The sequence below is a fragment of the Ctenopharyngodon idella genome, chromosome 3 (assembly GCF_019924925.1).
Source record: "Ctenopharyngodon idella isolate HZGC_01 chromosome 3, HZGC01, whole genome shotgun sequence".
Classification (NCBI taxonomy): Eukaryota; Metazoa; Chordata; class Actinopteri; order Cypriniformes; family Xenocyprididae; genus Ctenopharyngodon; species Ctenopharyngodon idella.
The window spans coordinates 25,281,395-25,300,812 of NC_067222.1; the positions used below are offsets into that span (position 1 = coordinate 25,281,395).

The 19,418-nt window shown below is 36.4% G+C and overlaps 3 protein-coding genes across 4 annotated transcripts; all 3 read left to right on the forward strand.

Moving 5' to 3' along the window:
- The first annotated feature begins 839 nt into the window (after window positions 1–839).
- tmem86b (transmembrane protein 86B) lies at window positions 840–4,795 on the forward strand. The gene is made up of 3 exons (XM_051886866.1): window positions 840–993; window positions 1,454–1,697; window positions 3,256–4,795. The coding sequence occupies exons 1-3, from the start codon at window positions 943–945 to the stop codon at window positions 3,708–3,710; spliced, it is 750 nt and encodes a 249-aa protein (XP_051742826.1). The 5' UTR covers window positions 840–942; the 3' UTR covers window positions 3,711–4,795.
- Window positions 4,796–5,124: 329 nt separating this feature from the next.
- On the forward strand, window positions 5,125–8,012 carry lrrc3cb (leucine rich repeat containing 3Cb). Of its 2 annotated transcripts, XM_051886865.1 has the most exons (3): window positions 5,125–5,370; window positions 5,613–5,657; window positions 5,780–8,012. In XM_051886865.1, the coding sequence occupies exon 3, from the start codon at window positions 5,803–5,805 to the stop codon at window positions 6,613–6,615; it is 813 nt and encodes a 270-aa protein (XP_051742825.1). In that variant the 5' UTR covers window positions 5,125–5,370; window positions 5,613–5,657; window positions 5,780–5,802; the 3' UTR covers window positions 6,616–8,012. The 2 variants fall into 2 exon arrangements, with proteins under 2 accessions (XP_051742825.1, XP_051742824.1); XM_051886864.1 differs by lacking the exon at window positions 5,125–5,370 and having other exon boundaries at window positions 5,537–5,657.
- Window positions 8,013–17,076: 9,064 nt separating this feature from the next.
- On the forward strand, window positions 17,077–18,861 carry si:dkey-30j10.5 (uncharacterized). Its single transcript, XM_051887593.1, has 2 exons — window positions 17,077–17,149; window positions 17,733–18,861. Exons 1-2 carry the CDS (start codon window positions 17,084–17,086, stop codon window positions 18,666–18,668), a joined length of 1,002 nt encoding a protein of 333 aa, XP_051743553.1. The 5' UTR covers window positions 17,077–17,083; the 3' UTR covers window positions 18,669–18,861.
- Window positions 18,862–19,418: the final 557 nt, after the last annotated feature.

A 19,418-nucleotide genomic window follows, 5' to 3' on the forward strand; every position in this document is an offset into this window, starting at 1 on the left:
AGTTCATGTTAATGATTAGACTTTGTGTGAATCCATTGGCGTTTGGCTATTTTAAAGTTGCACTGTATTTTATGGTAGAAACTGCGATTCTGAACCCAAACTGAAGAAACTTTATTAAGTTGCCATGCCATCTGTATACAGGTCTTAAAACACACCTTATTAACAAGTGTAAGACAAAAATATTACATCAGACTCCCAAAATATAAAACATTTAATGTATTTAGAATAAATGTAAAAAAATTTAAATTTATATATAATTTTATTTTTTTCTTCTTTTTTTGTTTTCCATCATAACACTGCGTCTTATGGGTGAACGTGTGGAAAAATTGTAATATCTCCAGCAGTTTTGATTATAGCTATGCAGTTAAAACCACTACCATCTGCGAAGTTAATGATCAATAAGAATTAAAAACTATAATTATTACAATAATTATTATAATAATTACAAAACTTTGGATAATTGTAGCCTATATAAATATATAAAACTTCGATAAGTTGCTTGTGTTGTCTATCCTTACTTTCTTACCAGAAAAGCTGATAAAATGAAAAAAAAAAAGAAGCTGAAAACAAAGTGAGAAAAATTATTTTCTGTAATTAATAAAAAAGGTTTATCTTTCTGAACTTGTGTCTCAATCATCAAACCTTTGCTCTTACTGATAATGTCACCACAGGGTAATAGGCCATATTGCAGACAGAAACATATGCAGAGAGAGGGAGAGACAAGCACAGAAAGAAGGAGAGAGAGTGAGGGGTGTACTTTGTTTATGACAGAACAATCTGTCAGATAACGCATCCCTCATAATAGTCCAAAGTCCAGACCTACCCCATTCAATGAAACACACTGGCATAGTTCACAGAGACATCACAGATCTCCCAGTTGTGGAATACGTGGCCCACATCTGAGAACGGTGTGTGTATGACTGCTTAGGCCAGAAGAGAGAGATGGACATCCTGGAGACAAGTGCCTATGACCGCAGACAACGCAGAAACACGGTAATCACAGCAAACACATACACACCTGCGCACAAATACAGACACCTGCGTTCTGCTCTTGTTGGATTACTTTTATCACATCCAGTTTACTCATTTATATCCACATTTGGTCACAATTTAGTCACAATTATTTTTCTACACTCTAAAAACTGCTAGGTTGTTCCAACCTGTGTTTGGGTCAAATATGGACCAACCCAATTTTTAACTAAATTAAAATTTAAACTCAATGGTTGGATTTGTCCATATTTGACCCAGTCATGGGTTGAAACAACCCAGCATTTTTTAGAGTGTAGTATGGCTTCACACTCATATCATGTGTTCATTTCCTCATAACAAAGATATTTGCATTTAATGTTTGATAATACTGTTTGAATTCTGTTTATAGCAGACTGTTTTTTTTTTTTTTTTTTTGATGCCTGTATTTTTTCCTGATGCCTGTATTTTTTCCATTCTTTTCCAGTGCTGTGTACTGTTTCTTCACCTCCTCCCTTTTTTTGCATCCTGCACAATATACTTCTATTTGTGGATCCCAGACTCCGCCCCCTCTCTTCTAGCTGCTGGCATAAAGGCTGCTCCAATCCTCTCGCTGGTCTTTCTGGTGTTCAGCTATAATGGGGGACGGAGTCTCATGGGTGTGGCCGGAGGGTTGCTGCTCTCAGCGGGCGGAGACGTTTGCCTTATTTGGCCAGAACTTTTTATCCATGGTAAAAGTTATTTGTCTATCCCATATCTTAACTTAAAGGATTAGTTCACTTTAAAATGAAAATTACCCCAAGCTTTACTCACCCTCAAGCCATCCTATATGACTTTCTTCTTTCTGATGAACATAATCAGAGTTATATTAATAAATATCCTGATGCATCTGAGATTTATAATGGCAGTGAATGGGACCAACGAGTATTAAGCTCAAGAAAGTGCATCCGTCCATTATAAACATACTCCACACGGCTCCGGGTGGTTAATAAAGGCCTTCTGAAGCGAAGCGATGCATTTGTGTAAGAAAAATATCCATATTTAACAAGTTATGAAGTAAAATATCTAGCTTCCGCCAGACCGCCTTCCATTCAACTTACGAAGAAAGTGTAAAACTCTAGCAGTTCAAAACACTTACGCTACATCCCACACCTTCCGTGTTTAAATTATGGGGGAAAAAAAGCGTAACTGGCACTATGCTTTTTTCGTAAGTTGAATACAGAAGGCAGTCTGGTGGAAGCTAGATATTTTACTTCATAACTTGTAAATATGGATATCTTTCTTACTCAAATGCATCGCTTCGCTTCAGAAGGCCTTTATTACCCTCCCGGAGCTGTGTGGAGTATGTTTATGATGGATGGATGCACTTTCTTGAGCTTCATACTCGTTGATCTCGTTCACTGCCATTATAAAGCTTGGACACAGCAGGATATTTATTAATATAACTCTGATTGTGTTCATCAGAAAGAAGAAAGTCAAATACACCTAGGATGGCTTGAGGGTGAGTAAAGCTTGGGATAATTTTTCATTTTAAAGTTAACTAATCCTTTATGACTATTAGGGTTACTGACACAGAACCTACCAAGAACATGTCCAGGTCATATTTCACCCTAAAATATATACTTTTCATACAGAAATGTATTTTAAGACCATTAAACATTTTTTGCATTGGGATATTACTTTCATGGCAGTTAGGCACAGAACAAATTAGGCACAGAACAAAAGTACCATGAGGTACTAATTTGTTCTGTCTTTATATTAATTTGATATATGCACAGTATTTGTAAGTACTGTATCACAGTAACGAGAACAAAATTAGAATTACCTTTCAAAATAATAAAACTTGCAAAAACATTTTTTACAAAAAATGAAATTACTTTATATTTATTTCCATTTTAATATACGATTAACCACATTTCTCCACAGCAGTGTTATTTTAGTATCGTTTTTTTTTACTTAATGGTTTGAATGAGTGTTTATTATAATTTTAGTTAACGTTTTTGTAATTTTGTTGTGGTTTTGTCTCTTTTTGATTAAAAAAAAAAGACTAATCTAATGTCTATGCGTTTTTTTCATTAATTTTATTTCAGTTTCAATTATTTAAGTAGCCTACATCAAGTTAAAGGAAAATAGGAAATGTTTCCTGGCTACCTACCTAGCTGAAAAAAAAGTTTAATTTTATTTCGATTAACATTTATTTTATTTAAAGTAATGGAAATATTTTTATGGTTTTAGTTAATTATAATAACCCTGCTCTGAAGTCCAATCTCTTTCTGTTTTCTTTTTCAGGAATGGGCTGTTTTGCTCTGGCCCACTTGCTTTACTCTGTCACCTTTCTGTCCTCACGATATTCTGCAACATCTTCGTCTTACTCATTCTTTTTCTTCTACCTCATCCTGTGGTTAATCGGTGGTGGACTTTATGTTTACCTGGTGCCCTTCCTACAGCTTGACACAGAAGCTGACGTCCTCGTCCCAGCCATAGGGGGTTATGTGCTGCTCATTGTCATCATGGCCACACTGGCTGCCCGTACACGGCGGCCGCTCATCCTGCTGGGCAGCCTGGTCTTCATGGCTTCTGACCTCACAATTGCACTGACAAAGTTCAATGTCGTTGATCTTGAATACAAAAGGCACATTATTATGACAACATACTACCTGGCACAACTGATGATTGCGCTGGGTGACGTGAAAGCAGTGCTGGAGGAGGATGCTGATGATATCCACAAGTGGAAGAGATCATAAAACTGCTGTGAACTCAGGATATTGGTTCAGTGATGCCGCACAAACACTACATTGTGTATCATCATCACTGAGAAGGGTTGATTACGGCATAAAATGAGGCATATTTCACAGTAAATGCACAACTACTATGTGGACATGACTTATATCCCTAAATATCAGAAATATTATATAGTCTGACCTAACAACTGAGACTTCTAGTTTCTCTACAGCAGCTGTAAACTTATCACAAAAGACTGAAAGTGCTGATATGAACTGATTTTATTCCATTTAAGGGGAGACACTACAGGCAAAAACACTGTTTTTTCAGGCACCTGTCAATTTTGAGATTTTGCACTTTTTGGCTTTTCATAAAGTGTTTTTTCAGACTGGTGGAAAGAAAACATCCAAAATACATTTTTAAGTGTATATCTTATAGCACTTTATCTATTTGCGTCTATAGATTTCAATTACAGTAAATATCTTTAAAGGCCGTTTTCTCAAAATGAGTTTTTTCTCCTGCTCTGAGTCAGAAATCTCCACTTCAGCAGAACTTATATACACCAACTTTACAGTTTTATTCCTATTTATATTCTGAAGGCTTTTACAGAGGGATTTGTTGATATATCATTTCTATCCTGAGTTATAGGTCCTTTTACTCAAAAAAACATGGCGAAAATAGATTTTTTAAGGCTATTGTCAGTATTCTCTAATTTACTAAAGCACAAAATAAGATATCCAGAATCCCCTCTGTAAAAGCCCTTTCATCTAATATGTCAACAAATAGAACCAAGAATTTTAAACCTGGACCTTTCCAATTTCCAGATTTTGTTTTTGGAAATGTATGCAAATTAGCATATATTTAAGTATATAAGGCCTCATTTGCATATTAAACATAAATTTATTCAAAACTTGTAATACATTTTTTTTCTTATGTTTATGCCAGTAATAAACTGGAGAAGTTTCACAGTGATATCTTCTAATTTAAAAAAAAATCCCTATTCACCTGTAGTGTCTCGCCTTAAATGTAATAAATGAAGTTTTATTTTGTCCAACAACACAAATATTTATGCTCAGATGCTTCACATTAAAATTATGCTATTTCTAGAGCAGAGATTAGTTTGTCATACTTAAACAGAAATAAATGTTGTGGTCTAGTTGCTGGTAAAAGAGATGATGTTAATTGTAAAATAAGCATTTTAGTTTGTAGAAACAATAGCTTGACTAAACATTTATGATCTTATTAGGATATATTTATTAGTTTAAAATGAATTCCATAATACTATTAATAAATAACTATAAGTAACGTCAAACATCATCGACAGATGTTAGCCTACCCGTTCACATAGCGCCATCTGTTGTTTATCTTGAGTTATGTGTGAGGAAAGGTTCGGTATTCCAAAACCACACCAGAACTGAGAGGCTTCTCTGCGGTCAAGTTGGTCTCCACGACAGGAATGAACTCGTACCCGTTTAATTTGTGAATAATGACGACTTTGGAATCATCACAGGCGTTGTTTGGGTGATGAAGAGACGTTCACATTCCGACGGTAGGAGGCATATTAGTCAATAATTAGTCAGATAGGCAAATTATTAATGGAAAGTTAGAAGAAATAAGCTTAATACGGTAAATACATGCGCTGAAGACCACAACACAAAGGCGAGTTCTTATCTTTCCTGTCAGGTAAATAAATAGCCTTTACCTTTTTGTCTCATTTCCCAAGCTTATCCAAACCATTTTTATTAAATTTCGGGATTGTTATAGGTACACATTAACTGACTTGAGGAGTATTAGTCATATTAGTGAATATTCATGAACTGTATGTCAGAAAATGATACATTGAAACCCAAAACAAAGCAAATAATATGTGTAAATTATATCTCGTTTTTTGGCATTATTTCCTACTCGTTCCTCTACATCTGAAGAATACAGCCAAGTTTGTGTCGTAACAAACCAGCAGTTTCTTGATGGTAATTAACCTAACAAGTGGCCATTTATCCTCAAAATAACTCCACATTCAGCAAACATAAAGATAGCAGGGTGTCAGTTGTAATGACTTGTTGTTTTCTTCCTGTTTCCTGTTTGCTTTGAGCTGGTGTGCTCTTCTTTCTCCTGATGTTCGGGACTGTCAGTATCCCTATCGGCTGTCATGCTGTGGCCAGCTGCCTCTCTCTCACTTTCACCCTCCTCCTCCATGTCTTGGATGTGTGTCTGCCCCATCAAGCAGAAAACGGATGCCCAGAGAGCTGTTTCTGCTCGGAGAGTGTCGACGGCGGGCTGGTGGTCCGTTGTAGTGACATGCACTTGATTGCAGTGCCACGTGACCTTCCGAACACTACACAGCATCTATACCTAGACAACAACCTGCTGCTTAGCATACCATCTGATGCCTTTATAGGGCTCCCACTATTGTTCAAATTAGATCTTTCCCACAACAGGTTGGTCCACCTGGAGCCTGGAGCCTTTCAAGACCTTGCAGACTCATTGAGCAGCCTGGATCTTTCTTCTAACCAGCTGGAGACTCTGGACCCCAAGGCGTTTGGTGAACTCAGAGCCCAGACTAACCTCTCTCATAACCCCTGGCTGTGTGACTGTCGTCTGCAGCTGGCTATGCCACAGCTGCTCTTGGATCCCTCCTCGCTCACTGAGGTGGTGTGCAACACCTCTGAACCTGAAGAGCTGCAGGCTCAGGGTATGCCCTTCATCCTGGTAGCGACTGATCTTGACTTCTGCGCAGCACTCCGGAGGACCACTGACGTGGCTATGCTGATAACGATGTTTGGCTGGTTTACAATGGTTATATCTTATTTAGTTTACTATGTAAGGCACAACCAAGAAGATGCAATTCGCCACCTCGAGTATCTCAAGTCTCTGCCTAACAGGCAGGGCAGATCTGAGGAGTCGCTGACACTTAACACCAGGTTGTAACACAATTATGAATAACAGTTTTTAAAAAATTGCATATCACAGGTTTTTCTTTTTTGTTGTGTTTGTTCCTTAAAAGTAGACCCCAGCTAATAGCATTACAATATAGAGAGAAAACAGTTAAATGAGTGCAAAATAATAATAATAATTGGGATAGAAAAAGGTATTTAGAAAGTGAGGGGAGATAAGATTTTAACATTGACTAATGAATATGCTTAATAATATACAATCTTTCACTTGTCAGTTGACTGTAATTTGCTATTTCAGTCTATGTAAATTACGTTCAAAAAATTTGGGGTCAGTAAGATTTTTTTTTAAAGAAATTAATACTTATATTCAGCAAGGATTTATTAAATGAATCAAAAGTGACAGTAAAGACTTTTATGATGTCACAAAAGATTTCTATTTAAAATAAATGCTGCTCTTTTGAACTTAAAGGTGCAATGTGTACATATTTGGAGGAGCTATTGACAGACCTTACATAATGAACCGTTATGTTTTTATTACCTTAAAATGAGCCATTTCTATCTACATACACCGCGGGACCCCTTACATGTTAAGTCACCATTTTGCACGAATTTCGACCCCCTGCCAAATTATTACCCCCCTCGTTGAAGTCGCTACCTGATTGCCTAATCTTAACCTCACCCCTAATCCTAACCCCTCTCCGACACTTACTCCTAAACCTACCAATACTAGGGGGGTAATAATCTGGCAGGGGGGTCAAAATTCATCACAACACCGGCATGTTTCTACAGTAGCCCTAAACAGACAAATTGCTCTACAGAGCGTGTTTGCTTAACTAGCTACTCTCTGCTGTCTCAGACGACGACATATTTGTCCTGTGTTAGCCACCATAGCTTCTCTATATTGCAATTCGCAACCTCACCACTAGATGTCACTAAAGTTTGCACACTGCACCTTTAATATTCATCAAAGCAATATACTCAGAATAGTCTCAAGGTTTCCACCAAAAAGCAGAACTGCTTTCAACATTGATAATAATAATAATTTATTATTTTTTTGAGCATCAAATCAGCATATTAGAATAATTTCTGAAGGATCATGTGACACTGGACTGGAGTAATGATGCTGAAATTTCGGTTTTGCATCATAGGAATAAATTACATTTTATTCAAATAGAAAACTGTTTCTGTTTTTACTGTGTTTTTGATCAAATAAATGCAGGATTGGTGAGCATAAGAGACTTTATAAAAGAATCTTACCAACCCAAAACTTTTGAACAGTAGTGCAAATCACTCTTTTAAATGTCATCATATTTGAATGATGTTAAGAATTAAGTGTAATCATTTTTTGTGTGTGTGTCTGTTTCAATTACAATTACAAAGTGATTGTCATTGTTTATAGAAATATGCATTAAAAACAGCTTGATATATTGATACTTGGTAACCATTTCTTTGGGACACAGGACCAATTGAAAATATGTTGCAGCCCAGATCAAAAGCTTTTTTATTATTATTAAAATAGGGTTCTTGAGGTTAAAGAATCTGTCTTTCAAAATGGGACACACATGTTGTACATAAAGTAGATTAGATATGAGCCCATTGTGGGTTTTTGTGAGACTCCAGTAAGCCTGTAAGATTATGTGCAGCATGTATATCTGTCAAAATAGAAATACCACTGATCTGGGCTTAGGGTGCAAAATTATGCAGACAACAGGCAACTCTGACTTGTATTACTCATATAAGATGTCTACTTTTAAGAAGTAGCAAGAGTTGGATTCACATTACACCTAATAACTACACATTTACACAGATGGAGGAGTTTGAGCTCTTCAGATGTGCAGCACTGTCATCTTTTGTTACTGTTGTTCAGGCCTGGTAGGCATGATGGACCAGCACCTGCTCCCCACCAGTGGCATCTACTACTAATATTAATGTTTGATTATGTTTATCAAGGTCTTCATGATTTTTAGGCCCAGATGTTTAATCCAGGGGGAAAAAATTCCATGTTTCACTGAGTCTTTCTGAACGGTTTCATAGATCTCTGCTTTATTGATCAGCTGCTTTAGTGATTCACACAATTCTATTGTCAATTATTATAAGAGCAGTGCCCAGTGTCCAGTGTTAAGAATTCATATATGATTCAACTGCTGTATTAATTTGTTTTAAAGGGTTCATGAACTGCATTTTTTTAAAGTTTTATAATGCCTTTTAAGGTCCACTTATAATGGTCAGACAGATTTTTAGAAGTAATAGGCTATTTTCAATCCTGTTTTAGACCCTCTCTTTGAAACACTCAGTTTTGATAGGTGTGCAACATTCAAGACTTGGAAGTAAATGGCCACTGCTATGATTGATTTCAGTGTTCCCGCCATTACACGTGTGAAATTGTTTTGAAAAATTCCGATGCTGAAAAATCTGGTGAGTATCCCAAATCAGAAGAAAAGGATACTCAAGTCTAATTAATCATCTTTATTTATAGTTATTCCTTATCTATTCTTTGAAGTAGTATTATTATATGATATTAGTCTTGAAACAAAGATGCTGCAGAAAGGTGTTTATCTCGTTACATATTTGAAACATTTGCTAACTGATACATTTATACACATTCATGCATATTTCATAGGCCTATGCTTTATAAGTCTTGGTTGTGGCATATAAATTCGAGTTACCACAGTTGACAAGATAACTTATAGTGACACATGGAAGTTTTACTGACACATTACTGTCGTTATAGTCGGCAGAAAAGATTTTCTCCTGTTTCTTGTTTCTTTTTGCCATTCAGTAGGTGCACCGCAGTGACTCTTGGTGCTTGGTTTCAATAAATGCTGTTTTTAACAAGGAAGTTTTGAGTCCTGAAACTTACAGAATATTATATATATATATATATATATATATACACACACATATATATGTGTGTGTGTGTGTGTCAAAAGGTTAAGGAAATTGTGATTTCTCAGTTCATGACCTCTTTAAATTGTTTTTTAGGAAGTGAAATCTTTATACCGATAAACTTATTAGCCACTAATTCTCTATTATTTTGAAACCAGCTGTGCTCTGCATATAGGTTTTGGTGGTTTGTGGCAGATCAGATGCTCTTTTTTGACCATTTATTGCTCATGACATTGTGACAGTGTGGCTATAATGGCTTATTTTTAAATGTTTCATCTGACAGTGTTTCTGCAAAAGATGTCCTGGAAACGCTGACTGACTGAATGCACCACAAGAATGTGCACAGTCTCAAGCATTTCATTAATGATTAAAAGTCTATTTTATACTTGTACATGCTCAATAAAAGAATCAAGCACTGATAAGACATCTACGACTAGTATGAAACAGGTTGATTACAACAAATAAATCAAAATGAACAGATGTTTAATAGAAAATGTAGTAGATATAAAAAAGCCAAACGTTTGCATAGGCAAAAAACCTTTTGGTGCACTCAAAATAGCCCCTTGCCAACATAGAATGTGGCACAATTACAACGCCATACAAACAAAAATATCAAGGCCAGGTTTCAAAAATAGATGACCGCAGATCCATAACTGAAAGTACATATGGTTTTATGATAGTGGCATGGAGTGTCATTTCTCCTTCATCAGTTCACAAAATGTGTATATGTTTCTAGCAATCTCTCTAAATGAGGTTATTTTGTTGACTGATAATTCTGAAGCAAAAGGGCTCACTGAGAAAGTTGTTTAATGCAGTGTAGTTATTAGAAGAGTCCTATTCAGAAGAGACTTCTTGATATAATACACAAAATTGTATTATCAATTATTAAAAAAGTTATATGAGGTGTCCAGCCTTAGGAATTTCTGTTCATATTGTATTATTTTGTATAACTGTCTTGTCTTGTCAAAAGTCTTTCAAATATAATTCCTTCGAAACTATGGTACTTTATGTAACATTATGTAAGTTGACATTTGTGCTGGCTACTGTATACAGGCCACCAGGACACAATACAGACTTTATCAAAGAATTTGCTGACTTTCTATCAGAGTTAGTACTAGCTGCAGATAAAGTCCTTGTTGTTGGTGATTTTAATATCCATGTAGATAATAAAAAAGACGCATTAGGATTGGCATTTGCAGATATTCTAAACTCTATTGGTGTTAGACAACATGTGTCAGGACCCACTCATTGTCGTAATCATACTTTAGATCTAATATTGTCACATGGAATCGATATCGATGCTGTTGAAATTCTGCAGCAGAGTGACGACATCTCAGATCATTATCTAGTCTCGTGTATACTACATTTAGTCAAGGCGGCTAAACTGCCTCCATGCCATAAATATGGTAGAACCATCACTTCTACCACTAAAGATTGCTTTATAAATAATCTTCCTGATCATTTTCATCGCCTTAGCATACCAGACAGCTTAGAAGACCTCGATGTTGCAACAGAAACTATTGCCTCTGTCTTTTCCAGCACATTAGACTCAGTTGCTCCTTTGCCTTTAAAAAAGATTAAGGAAATTAATCCAATGCCATGGTACAATGAGCACACTCGGGCCCTAAAGTTAGCAGCCAGAAAAATGGAGCGCAGCTGGAAGAAATCAAAACTAGAAGTATTTCGTATTTCGTGGAGAGAGAGAATGATTGAGTACAGAAAGGCCTTAAAATCTGCTAGATCTGCCTATTTTTCAAAACTCTTAGAAGAAAATAAACACAACCCTAGGTATTTATTTGATACAGTGGCTAAATTAACAAGAAATAAAGCTTCAACTTCTGATGTTTCCAAAGAGCACAGCAGTAATGACTTTATGAACTTCTTTACTTGCAAGATTGATAATATTAGAGAAAAAATAATAACCATGCAACCGTCTACTACAGTATCGTGTCAGTGCATTGTAGTGTCCCTGAGGAAAAATTCAATTCATTTACTGCTTTAGGAGAGGAAGAATTGTCTAAACTTGTTAAATCATCAAAATCAACAACATGTATGTTAGACCCTATACCGACTAAGCTATTGAAAGAAATGCTTCCAGAGGTCATAGATCCTCTTCTTAATATCGTCAATTCATCTTTATCACTAGGATATGTACCAAAAACTTTTAAGCTGGCTATTATTAAACCTCTTATTAAAAAAACACAACTTGATCCTAGAGAATTAGTCAATTACAGGCCGATCTCAAATCTCATTTTTCTGTCAAAAATACTAGAAAAGGCAGTATCATCACAACTATGTTCCTTTTTAGAAAGAAATGGTATCTGTGAGGATTTCCAGTCAGGATTTAGACTGTACCATAGTACTGAGACTGCCCTCATTATAGTTACTAATGATTTGCTCTTATCATCAGATTGTGGTTGTATCTCTCTACTAGTGTTACTGTATCTTAGTGCTGCATTTGACACTATTGATCACAATATTCTTTTAAATAGACTCGAAAATTATGTTGGCATTAGTGGAATTGCATTGTCATGGTTCAAATCATACTTATCTGACTGTTATCAGTTTGTAGTAGTAAACGAAGACATGTCATATCGATCACAAGTTCAATATGGAGTACCACAAGGCTCAGTACTAGGACCGTTGCTGTTGCTGTACATGCTACCCTTGGGAGATATCATTAGGAAGCATGGCGTTAGTTTTCACTGTTACGCTGATGATACTCAGCTCTATATTTCTTCGCGCCCTGATGAAACTTACCAATTCACAAAATTAACGGAATGCATAGCTGATATAAAAAATTGGATGACCAGTAATTTCCTACTACTAAATTCAGAAAAAACAGAGATTCTAATTTTTAGACCAAAAACTTCTTCACGTAATAACCTAGAATATTGTCTAACACTTGATGGCTGCTCTGTTAAGTCTTCGTCGTCAGTTAGGAACCTGGGTGTGCTATTTGATACCAATGTTTCAATTGAAGGCCATGTTACTAGCATCTGTAAAACCGCATTCTTCCATCTTAAAAATATATCTAAACTACAACATATGCTCTCAATGAAAAATGCAGAACAGTTAGTTCATGCGTTCATGACCTCAAGACTAGATTACGCTCTACTGGGTGGTTGTTCTGCTCGCCTGATAAATAAACTACAGCTCGTACAAAATGCAGCAGCTAGAGTTCTTACTGGAACCAGGAAGTATGACCATATTAGCCCAGTTCTGTCAACACTGCATTGGCTTCCTGTTAAACATCGTATAGATTTTAAAATCTTGCTGATTACTTACAAAGCACTAAATGGTTTAGCTCCCCAGTACCTGAGCAAGCTCCTAATTCATTATAGTCCTTCACGTCTATTGCGATCTAGAATTCGGGCCAGCTGATAATACCTAGAATATCAAAATCAACTGCAGGTGGTAGATCCTTCTCCTATTTGGCACCTAAACTCTGGAACAATCTTCCTAGCATTGTTCGGGAAGCAGACACACTCTGTCAGTTTAAATCTAGACTAAAAACGCATCTCTTTAACCTGGCATACACGCAACACATTACCAATTTATATTTTCAAATCCGTTAAAGGATTATTAGGCTGCATAAATTAGGTCAGCCGGAGCCGGGAACACTTCCTATAACACCTGATGTACTCGTTACATCAGAAGAAGAATGGCATCTACGCTAATATTAGTCTTTCTGTTTATCCCGAGGTTCACCGTAGTCAACCGGATCCGAGCCATACCAGGTGAGACCAAGGACCTGCACCTTGACACGACCACAACGCAGCCCTGACGTATCAGCAGAGATTAAGTCAACTAGATCATCCACTATGAGGGCCTCATCGACACGACAGCCACGACACAGTTCCTCAACAACCGTCCATACCGGCGTGATCCTCAATACGATCCTCAATTGGATGGAACTGGAATAAATACTTTTAATGTTATGATAGCAACCTGAATTGTAACAAAGCACTGTTGGCCAGAGGAGAACTGGCCCCCCGACTAAGCCCGGTTTCTCCCAAGGTTTTTTTCTCCATTTTAACACCAATTTGCCACTTGTCTGCCACCTGATGTCACCTGATTGGGTTCCTTGCCGCTGTCGCCTCTGGCTTGCTTAGTTGGGGACACTTGACATTTGACTTGACATTTGATATTGCTTGACAGTGCTTTGATCTGCCTGCATTGACACTATTCTTTAAGAGCTGCTGTGCAGCCAAATAATGTACCAGTTATCAATGTAAAACTGCTTTGACACAATCTACATTGTAAAAAGCGCTATATAAATAAAGGTGACTAAAGTGGAGTGACTTGGTGGGACAGTCTGTGTGTGTTCATCCTGTGATGGACTGGCCACCCGTTCAGCATCCTGGTGATCCTACACTCTTAAAAGTAAAGGTTTTTTTATTGGCATCGATGGTTCCGTGAAGAATCTTTAACAGAACCTTTCCATTGCACGAAAGGTTCTTTATAGTGGAAAAGATTTCTTTAGATTAATAAAATGTTCTTCACACTAAGAAAAAAATGGTTCTTTTTAGAACTGTTCACTGAAAGGTTGTTATTCTTTCTTTTTCTATGTGTCATCTGACAAAAGTTGTAAAAGAAAAGGTATTTCCCACTGAAAAAAAAACCTGTGAACATGAAATGAGATAAATTAGTTCTACAGTTTTGCAAATGTACAGTAAGGGCTGTTTGTTTGTACAAACATGATATATTGAGACTTTGTAATGATTGTACTTTGCAGTCATATTTGGACAAAAAAAAGGGGCTCCTAGAGTTAATGAATGTCTCTACAGACATGTTCTACTTTTAATAGATTAGATATTTTAGCTTTACTAATCAGATGTGTAAATGATTCACACAATTGTATTATAAATGTATTATAGGAGCCAGCTATTATACATTTGCTTTTGTATAGTTGATTATTAATTTGTCTTTTAGGAAGTGAAATTATTTGAGACGATAAACTGAACAACTCCTGATCATGGGTTTTTTTTTTTTTTTTTTTTTTTTTTTTACATATATCTGAAACCTGCTGTGCTTAGCATAGTAATTTTTTAGTGGTGTGTGGAATAGACCAGAAGACAATACTGTATTGTTCAGGACTTTCCACAAAACTGATGCTGTGTCATCTGTCTACTGTCACAGGGGTTGCAGGAAGGCAGACACAGACAATAATAAATCCAAAATACTGGTTTTAATGATAAATCCAACAGGCAGAAGATCAGGTGCAACACATAGATGGACGGTGAACAGACAGGGAATGAATGTGAGGGACCAACTTATAAAGCAAACACGGATGAGGATAATGAATGGAACACAGCTGATACAAATGAAGTAATAATGATGGTAACCAAGGAGACAGACGAGTGGCGGGAAACTGAACAAAGGAACGTGACAAATGAAAACAAACTGAAAGTCCATGAAAACTGACAGTCCATACAAACAGAAACTAACAGACTGTGACATCTACAGACAAAAACTGAGAAAAGAAAAAGAAAAAAATGTAAATGAGACTTTATGTTCATGCAGTGGAGGCCAGCTAGTAAAGAGCTGTGCATGTAAACCCGACTCACTGATTCTGATTAGTTGTGAAATATCTAGAAAACACACTGGAATATGTATTTTATTTTATACTGTAAAATATTTATACATAAAGGTTTGCTCTATTTTCTGGCCTATACTCTACCCCACTTCCTAAATCTCTTAAAATTAAGAAAAGTTACATCTTTAATACAAAAAGTGTTTTAGTGCTATACTTCTTAAAATGTATAATCTTTTACTTTTACTCTTGAATGTGTTAATGTCTTAGTTATTAGTAAAAACATTAACAACAATCAAACAATCCTAATCAAGACAATGTCAAAGTCAAAAGTCCCCCTGTGGTGAAAACCAAGTTTTTAATGTTGTTTATATGTCTATGTGGTGTTTTTAATATGCTTTAAGACAAACCATGTGCAAATTCATAAGTCAACACCATTGCTGAATATTTTCTCTTTAAAACTGCAGTGAAACAAAGACGGTTTGAAACCGCTGGTGTCTGTGACGTCACAAACTACCTTGTAACCAATCGCATCAATGTGCCGGCGGGCTTTAGTATATCGTTAACAGTGAACTAGCAGGGGAGTCTCGAGAAAAGCCAGGTTATCTCGGTATATTTTTTTGTTGATATGAAAAATCGGGTAGATGTAGCAAAATAACGGGTGTATGATGTATATTCAGTGCTTGAAATGGGCCGGTATGCGCCGGTATGCAGTAACGCACTTCTCTATTTTTACCTTTAGCGTACTGGCAGTTTTCCTTGCATACCAGCACTTCTGACATGTTGCATGTATGGAAGCCAGCCGCGCCCTCCCTTCTTCAGGAACGCGTTCCTGCATCGGGAGTACCGGCACTTTTATTTTTCCACTTCAAGCAGTGTGTATATTAAGATGTTATGATGAACTAAATGTCTTTCTCCACTGACGTTCTGAGTTGTTCAAAGTGTTTGTAAGGATACTGACTGTTAGAAGGCAGCTGTCTGACTCTGACATGGCGAATGTGAACATGGTTTGTGTAACAATAGCAACACATTATTAGCAGCTGTTTGATAACGTAGTCAAGTAAAAGGCTAATCATATTAATTAATGTTACGTGTTAAAGAGTGATACCATTGTGCAGCGTTTACCTCAGTAAGTTGACTGAGTGGATCTCTGAGCTGGCGCGAGCGAGTGGAGGCGGAGCTAATTATCATATTCATAGATCCGCGTTGCTAAATGAAACAAGGGTGTAGAGTTATATTCAAGCTATTTTAAGGCATGAAGTTTTTTTTCTCAGGAAAAAACATTTAAATATGTCATTTTGGTGATCAAAAATGAGTTTTAAGGGATAAAATTATGGACTACAGGGGGACTTTAATATTAAAAAGTTTTAACAATCAAACTATTATAATTTAGACCAGGTCAAGTTAAACATTTAATTATCAAAAAAATTAAACAAGTAAGAACTTTCCTGTGTTCCCATTCTTTTCTTAAATGGCAAAAAAAAAAATTAACACAAAAAAGGACTGCACAGTTTAAGGATGAATGAAACAAAAATCATCAAATGTGAGATAAAACCACAACTTTAATGAAAAATTAAAAAAACAAACCTTACAACAAATGGGGGGTTTGGTGATTTTTTTTAAGCCCATTCTTTTCTTGGAAAAAAAGTTATTAAAATCCTATGACTTCTTAAAGTTAGTATAATCCCCACCTTGTCTTAAAAAGTTAGTACAACCACCAACTTGTGATAGTCATGTTCCTCAGAATCACATGCAAATTTCTGATCAAGGTTGAATGACTGTTGAACTTTGTTTTTATTTTGCAAATTGGATTAACGGTCATATTGTGTCCCTGTTTCTTACTTTTCAGCAACAGGACTTGTGAAAATTTAAAAGTAGGTTATTTTGTTAACCTTTTTATGTTTAACTATTTAGCATTAGATTATTTAACCATTGAAACAACAGCATGACAGTTCTTCAACCACATTTTAATGTTGATGGTCAGTCATGTGCAGGCTGTGTTGAGAAATTAGTTGGTTAATGACGATACATCAAGGGGGTGAAGGAGGAGCTGGTTATAGGATATAAAAATAAGAGCCCCATGACAGTTTTCATAAGTCAAAAACGGTGTCTTCTACAATACGCAAGACAGGTCCTGCATTTACTGGTAGGGTGGTAATGTATTGATCTTAATTGAATCAACATTGACTTGAGCTGAATAATGATGCTATTGCCTTCTGTAAAGCTGCTTTATAGCTGAATTTAATTTCACAGTTGATGAACTTGGCAAAATTGACTTTGTTATAGAACTGAATTGAACTAAATTGAGCTAAAAATCAACACTATTGTCTAAATACTAACACTGTTACTTTGCTGTTTATTAATCTGAAGCTGAGGTGCTATATACTGTAAATAAATGTGTAATAAAACATTTTTATTACAACCAAAAATTTAACATTTGGTATTTTCCTACCTTGAGTTATACTATATATAGTATATACTATAGCAACTATATATATCAATGTAAATTGTAAAGCAAAAATATATGTGTAAAGAGTAAATATTAATACTTCTGAAGTGTTTGTAACATTATAAATAAAACAGTTTGTTTTATAACAAAGAAATGTTAGAGTCTCAGAAATATTATGCATGTCAGACTTTATTAATTCAATCATAAATACAGATTTTATAGAATTTTCTTATTGCATAACAAAGCAATAAATTATTAAAGTACCTTTTCTTTTTTGCAGAAAGTTACCCTACTTCGTCAGTGCCCAAAAAATTCTGAAGAAACTAAAATGGCAAATGGAGGTCCAATAACAAAGCTTGGTGTGTCCACCACTAAGGATGATGAGGAAATACTTGGAGCTCAAGGTTATCAGCTCCTCAATGCTGACCTCAATGAAGGTACTGGTAAAAACCGGGTCTTCCTTTGGTACAAGAAAGAGTGTGGCTTGAGACCGGTGACCAGGATCCAGTTTTCATTCTCAAGTGAAATGAAAGCTGGTCTGGTTAATGCTGGGTATGAGCTGGTCAACAAGGATCTGAATGCAGGAGTTGGTGGAGATCACATCTTTCTGTGGTACTTCTACGGCAGCACCGAATATGACCTTCCTATTGTGAACATCGAGGTAAGCAAAGATGCCAAAGAAGAGCCTGCTCTTCTGCAAGATGGCTGGGAGAGACTGGGCTGTGATCTGAACCGTGGTGCAGGAGGAAACTATATCTACCTGTGGGTGAAGAGAGAGAAGCCGAGCTACATCTGCGAGATCACGGCAACTGCTGACTTCACATCTGACAAGCAAAAGTTTGATCTTGGCTTCACTCGTGTGGATGAAGACACCAATCGTGGTGCTGGTGGAAACCATGTCTACCTTTGGTATCGGCGCACAACTGATAAAAGCAAAGCTCTCACTGCTCTTAATGTGTCCACCGACTTCCAGGAGAATGTAAGGCTTCAGAATGAAGGCTTCAAAAAGGTCAGTGTTAATCTGAATGCCGGAACCACTGGAAACGATGTCTACGCGTGGTACCTGAACGAAGGATGTGAATCGCAGATCAAAGCCATGGTTCTACTGATCAACCCTAACGCCTGGCCGGTGTATCAGAAAGCTGGTGTCAACTTTGTTGACAAAAATCTCAACGAGGGCAACAAAGGCCAGAAAATGTACATAGCATACCAATAGTGCTGTAGCTTAAATAATCAAATTGGTGCCACTATATGGCAACTATAAGCAATTATTGAAAATCATAAAACATGATTTAAAAGCATATTGTCATTGAGGCTTTTGTAATACACTCAACCACACACACTTCAGTTGGCTTTTGTGATTTTGTTATAATGCATTATGAAATAAAGGCTTTTTTAACCACAACAAATGTTTGGTGAGGTTTTTACATTTGTGTGCCTGTCTTTGTAACGTACAATGTCAAGCAATATACGCTGTTCACTCATCATAAAGGCATATTTCAGGGTCATAATGCTCAAGGACAAAAAAAGTGAATCTTCTTGCTTGATATTAAACTACAACCCGAATTCCGGAAAAGTTGGGATGTTTTTTAAATTTGAATAAAATGAAAACTAAAAGATTTTCGAATCACATGAGCCAATATTTTATTCACAATAGAACATAGATAACAAAACAAATGTTTAAACGGAGAAATTTTACAATTTTATGCACAAAATGAGCTCATTTCAAATTTGATGCCTGCTACAGGTCTCAAATTAGTTGGGATGGGGGCATGTTTACCATGGTGTAGCATCTTCTCTTCTTTTCAAAACAGTTTGGGCATCGAGGTTATGAGTTTCTGGAGTTTTGGTGTTGGAATTTGGTCCCATTCTTGCCTGATATAGGTTTCTATCTGCTGAAGTTTGTGGTCGTCTTTGACGTATTTTTCTCTATAGGTGAAAGATCTGGACTGCAGGCAGGCCAATT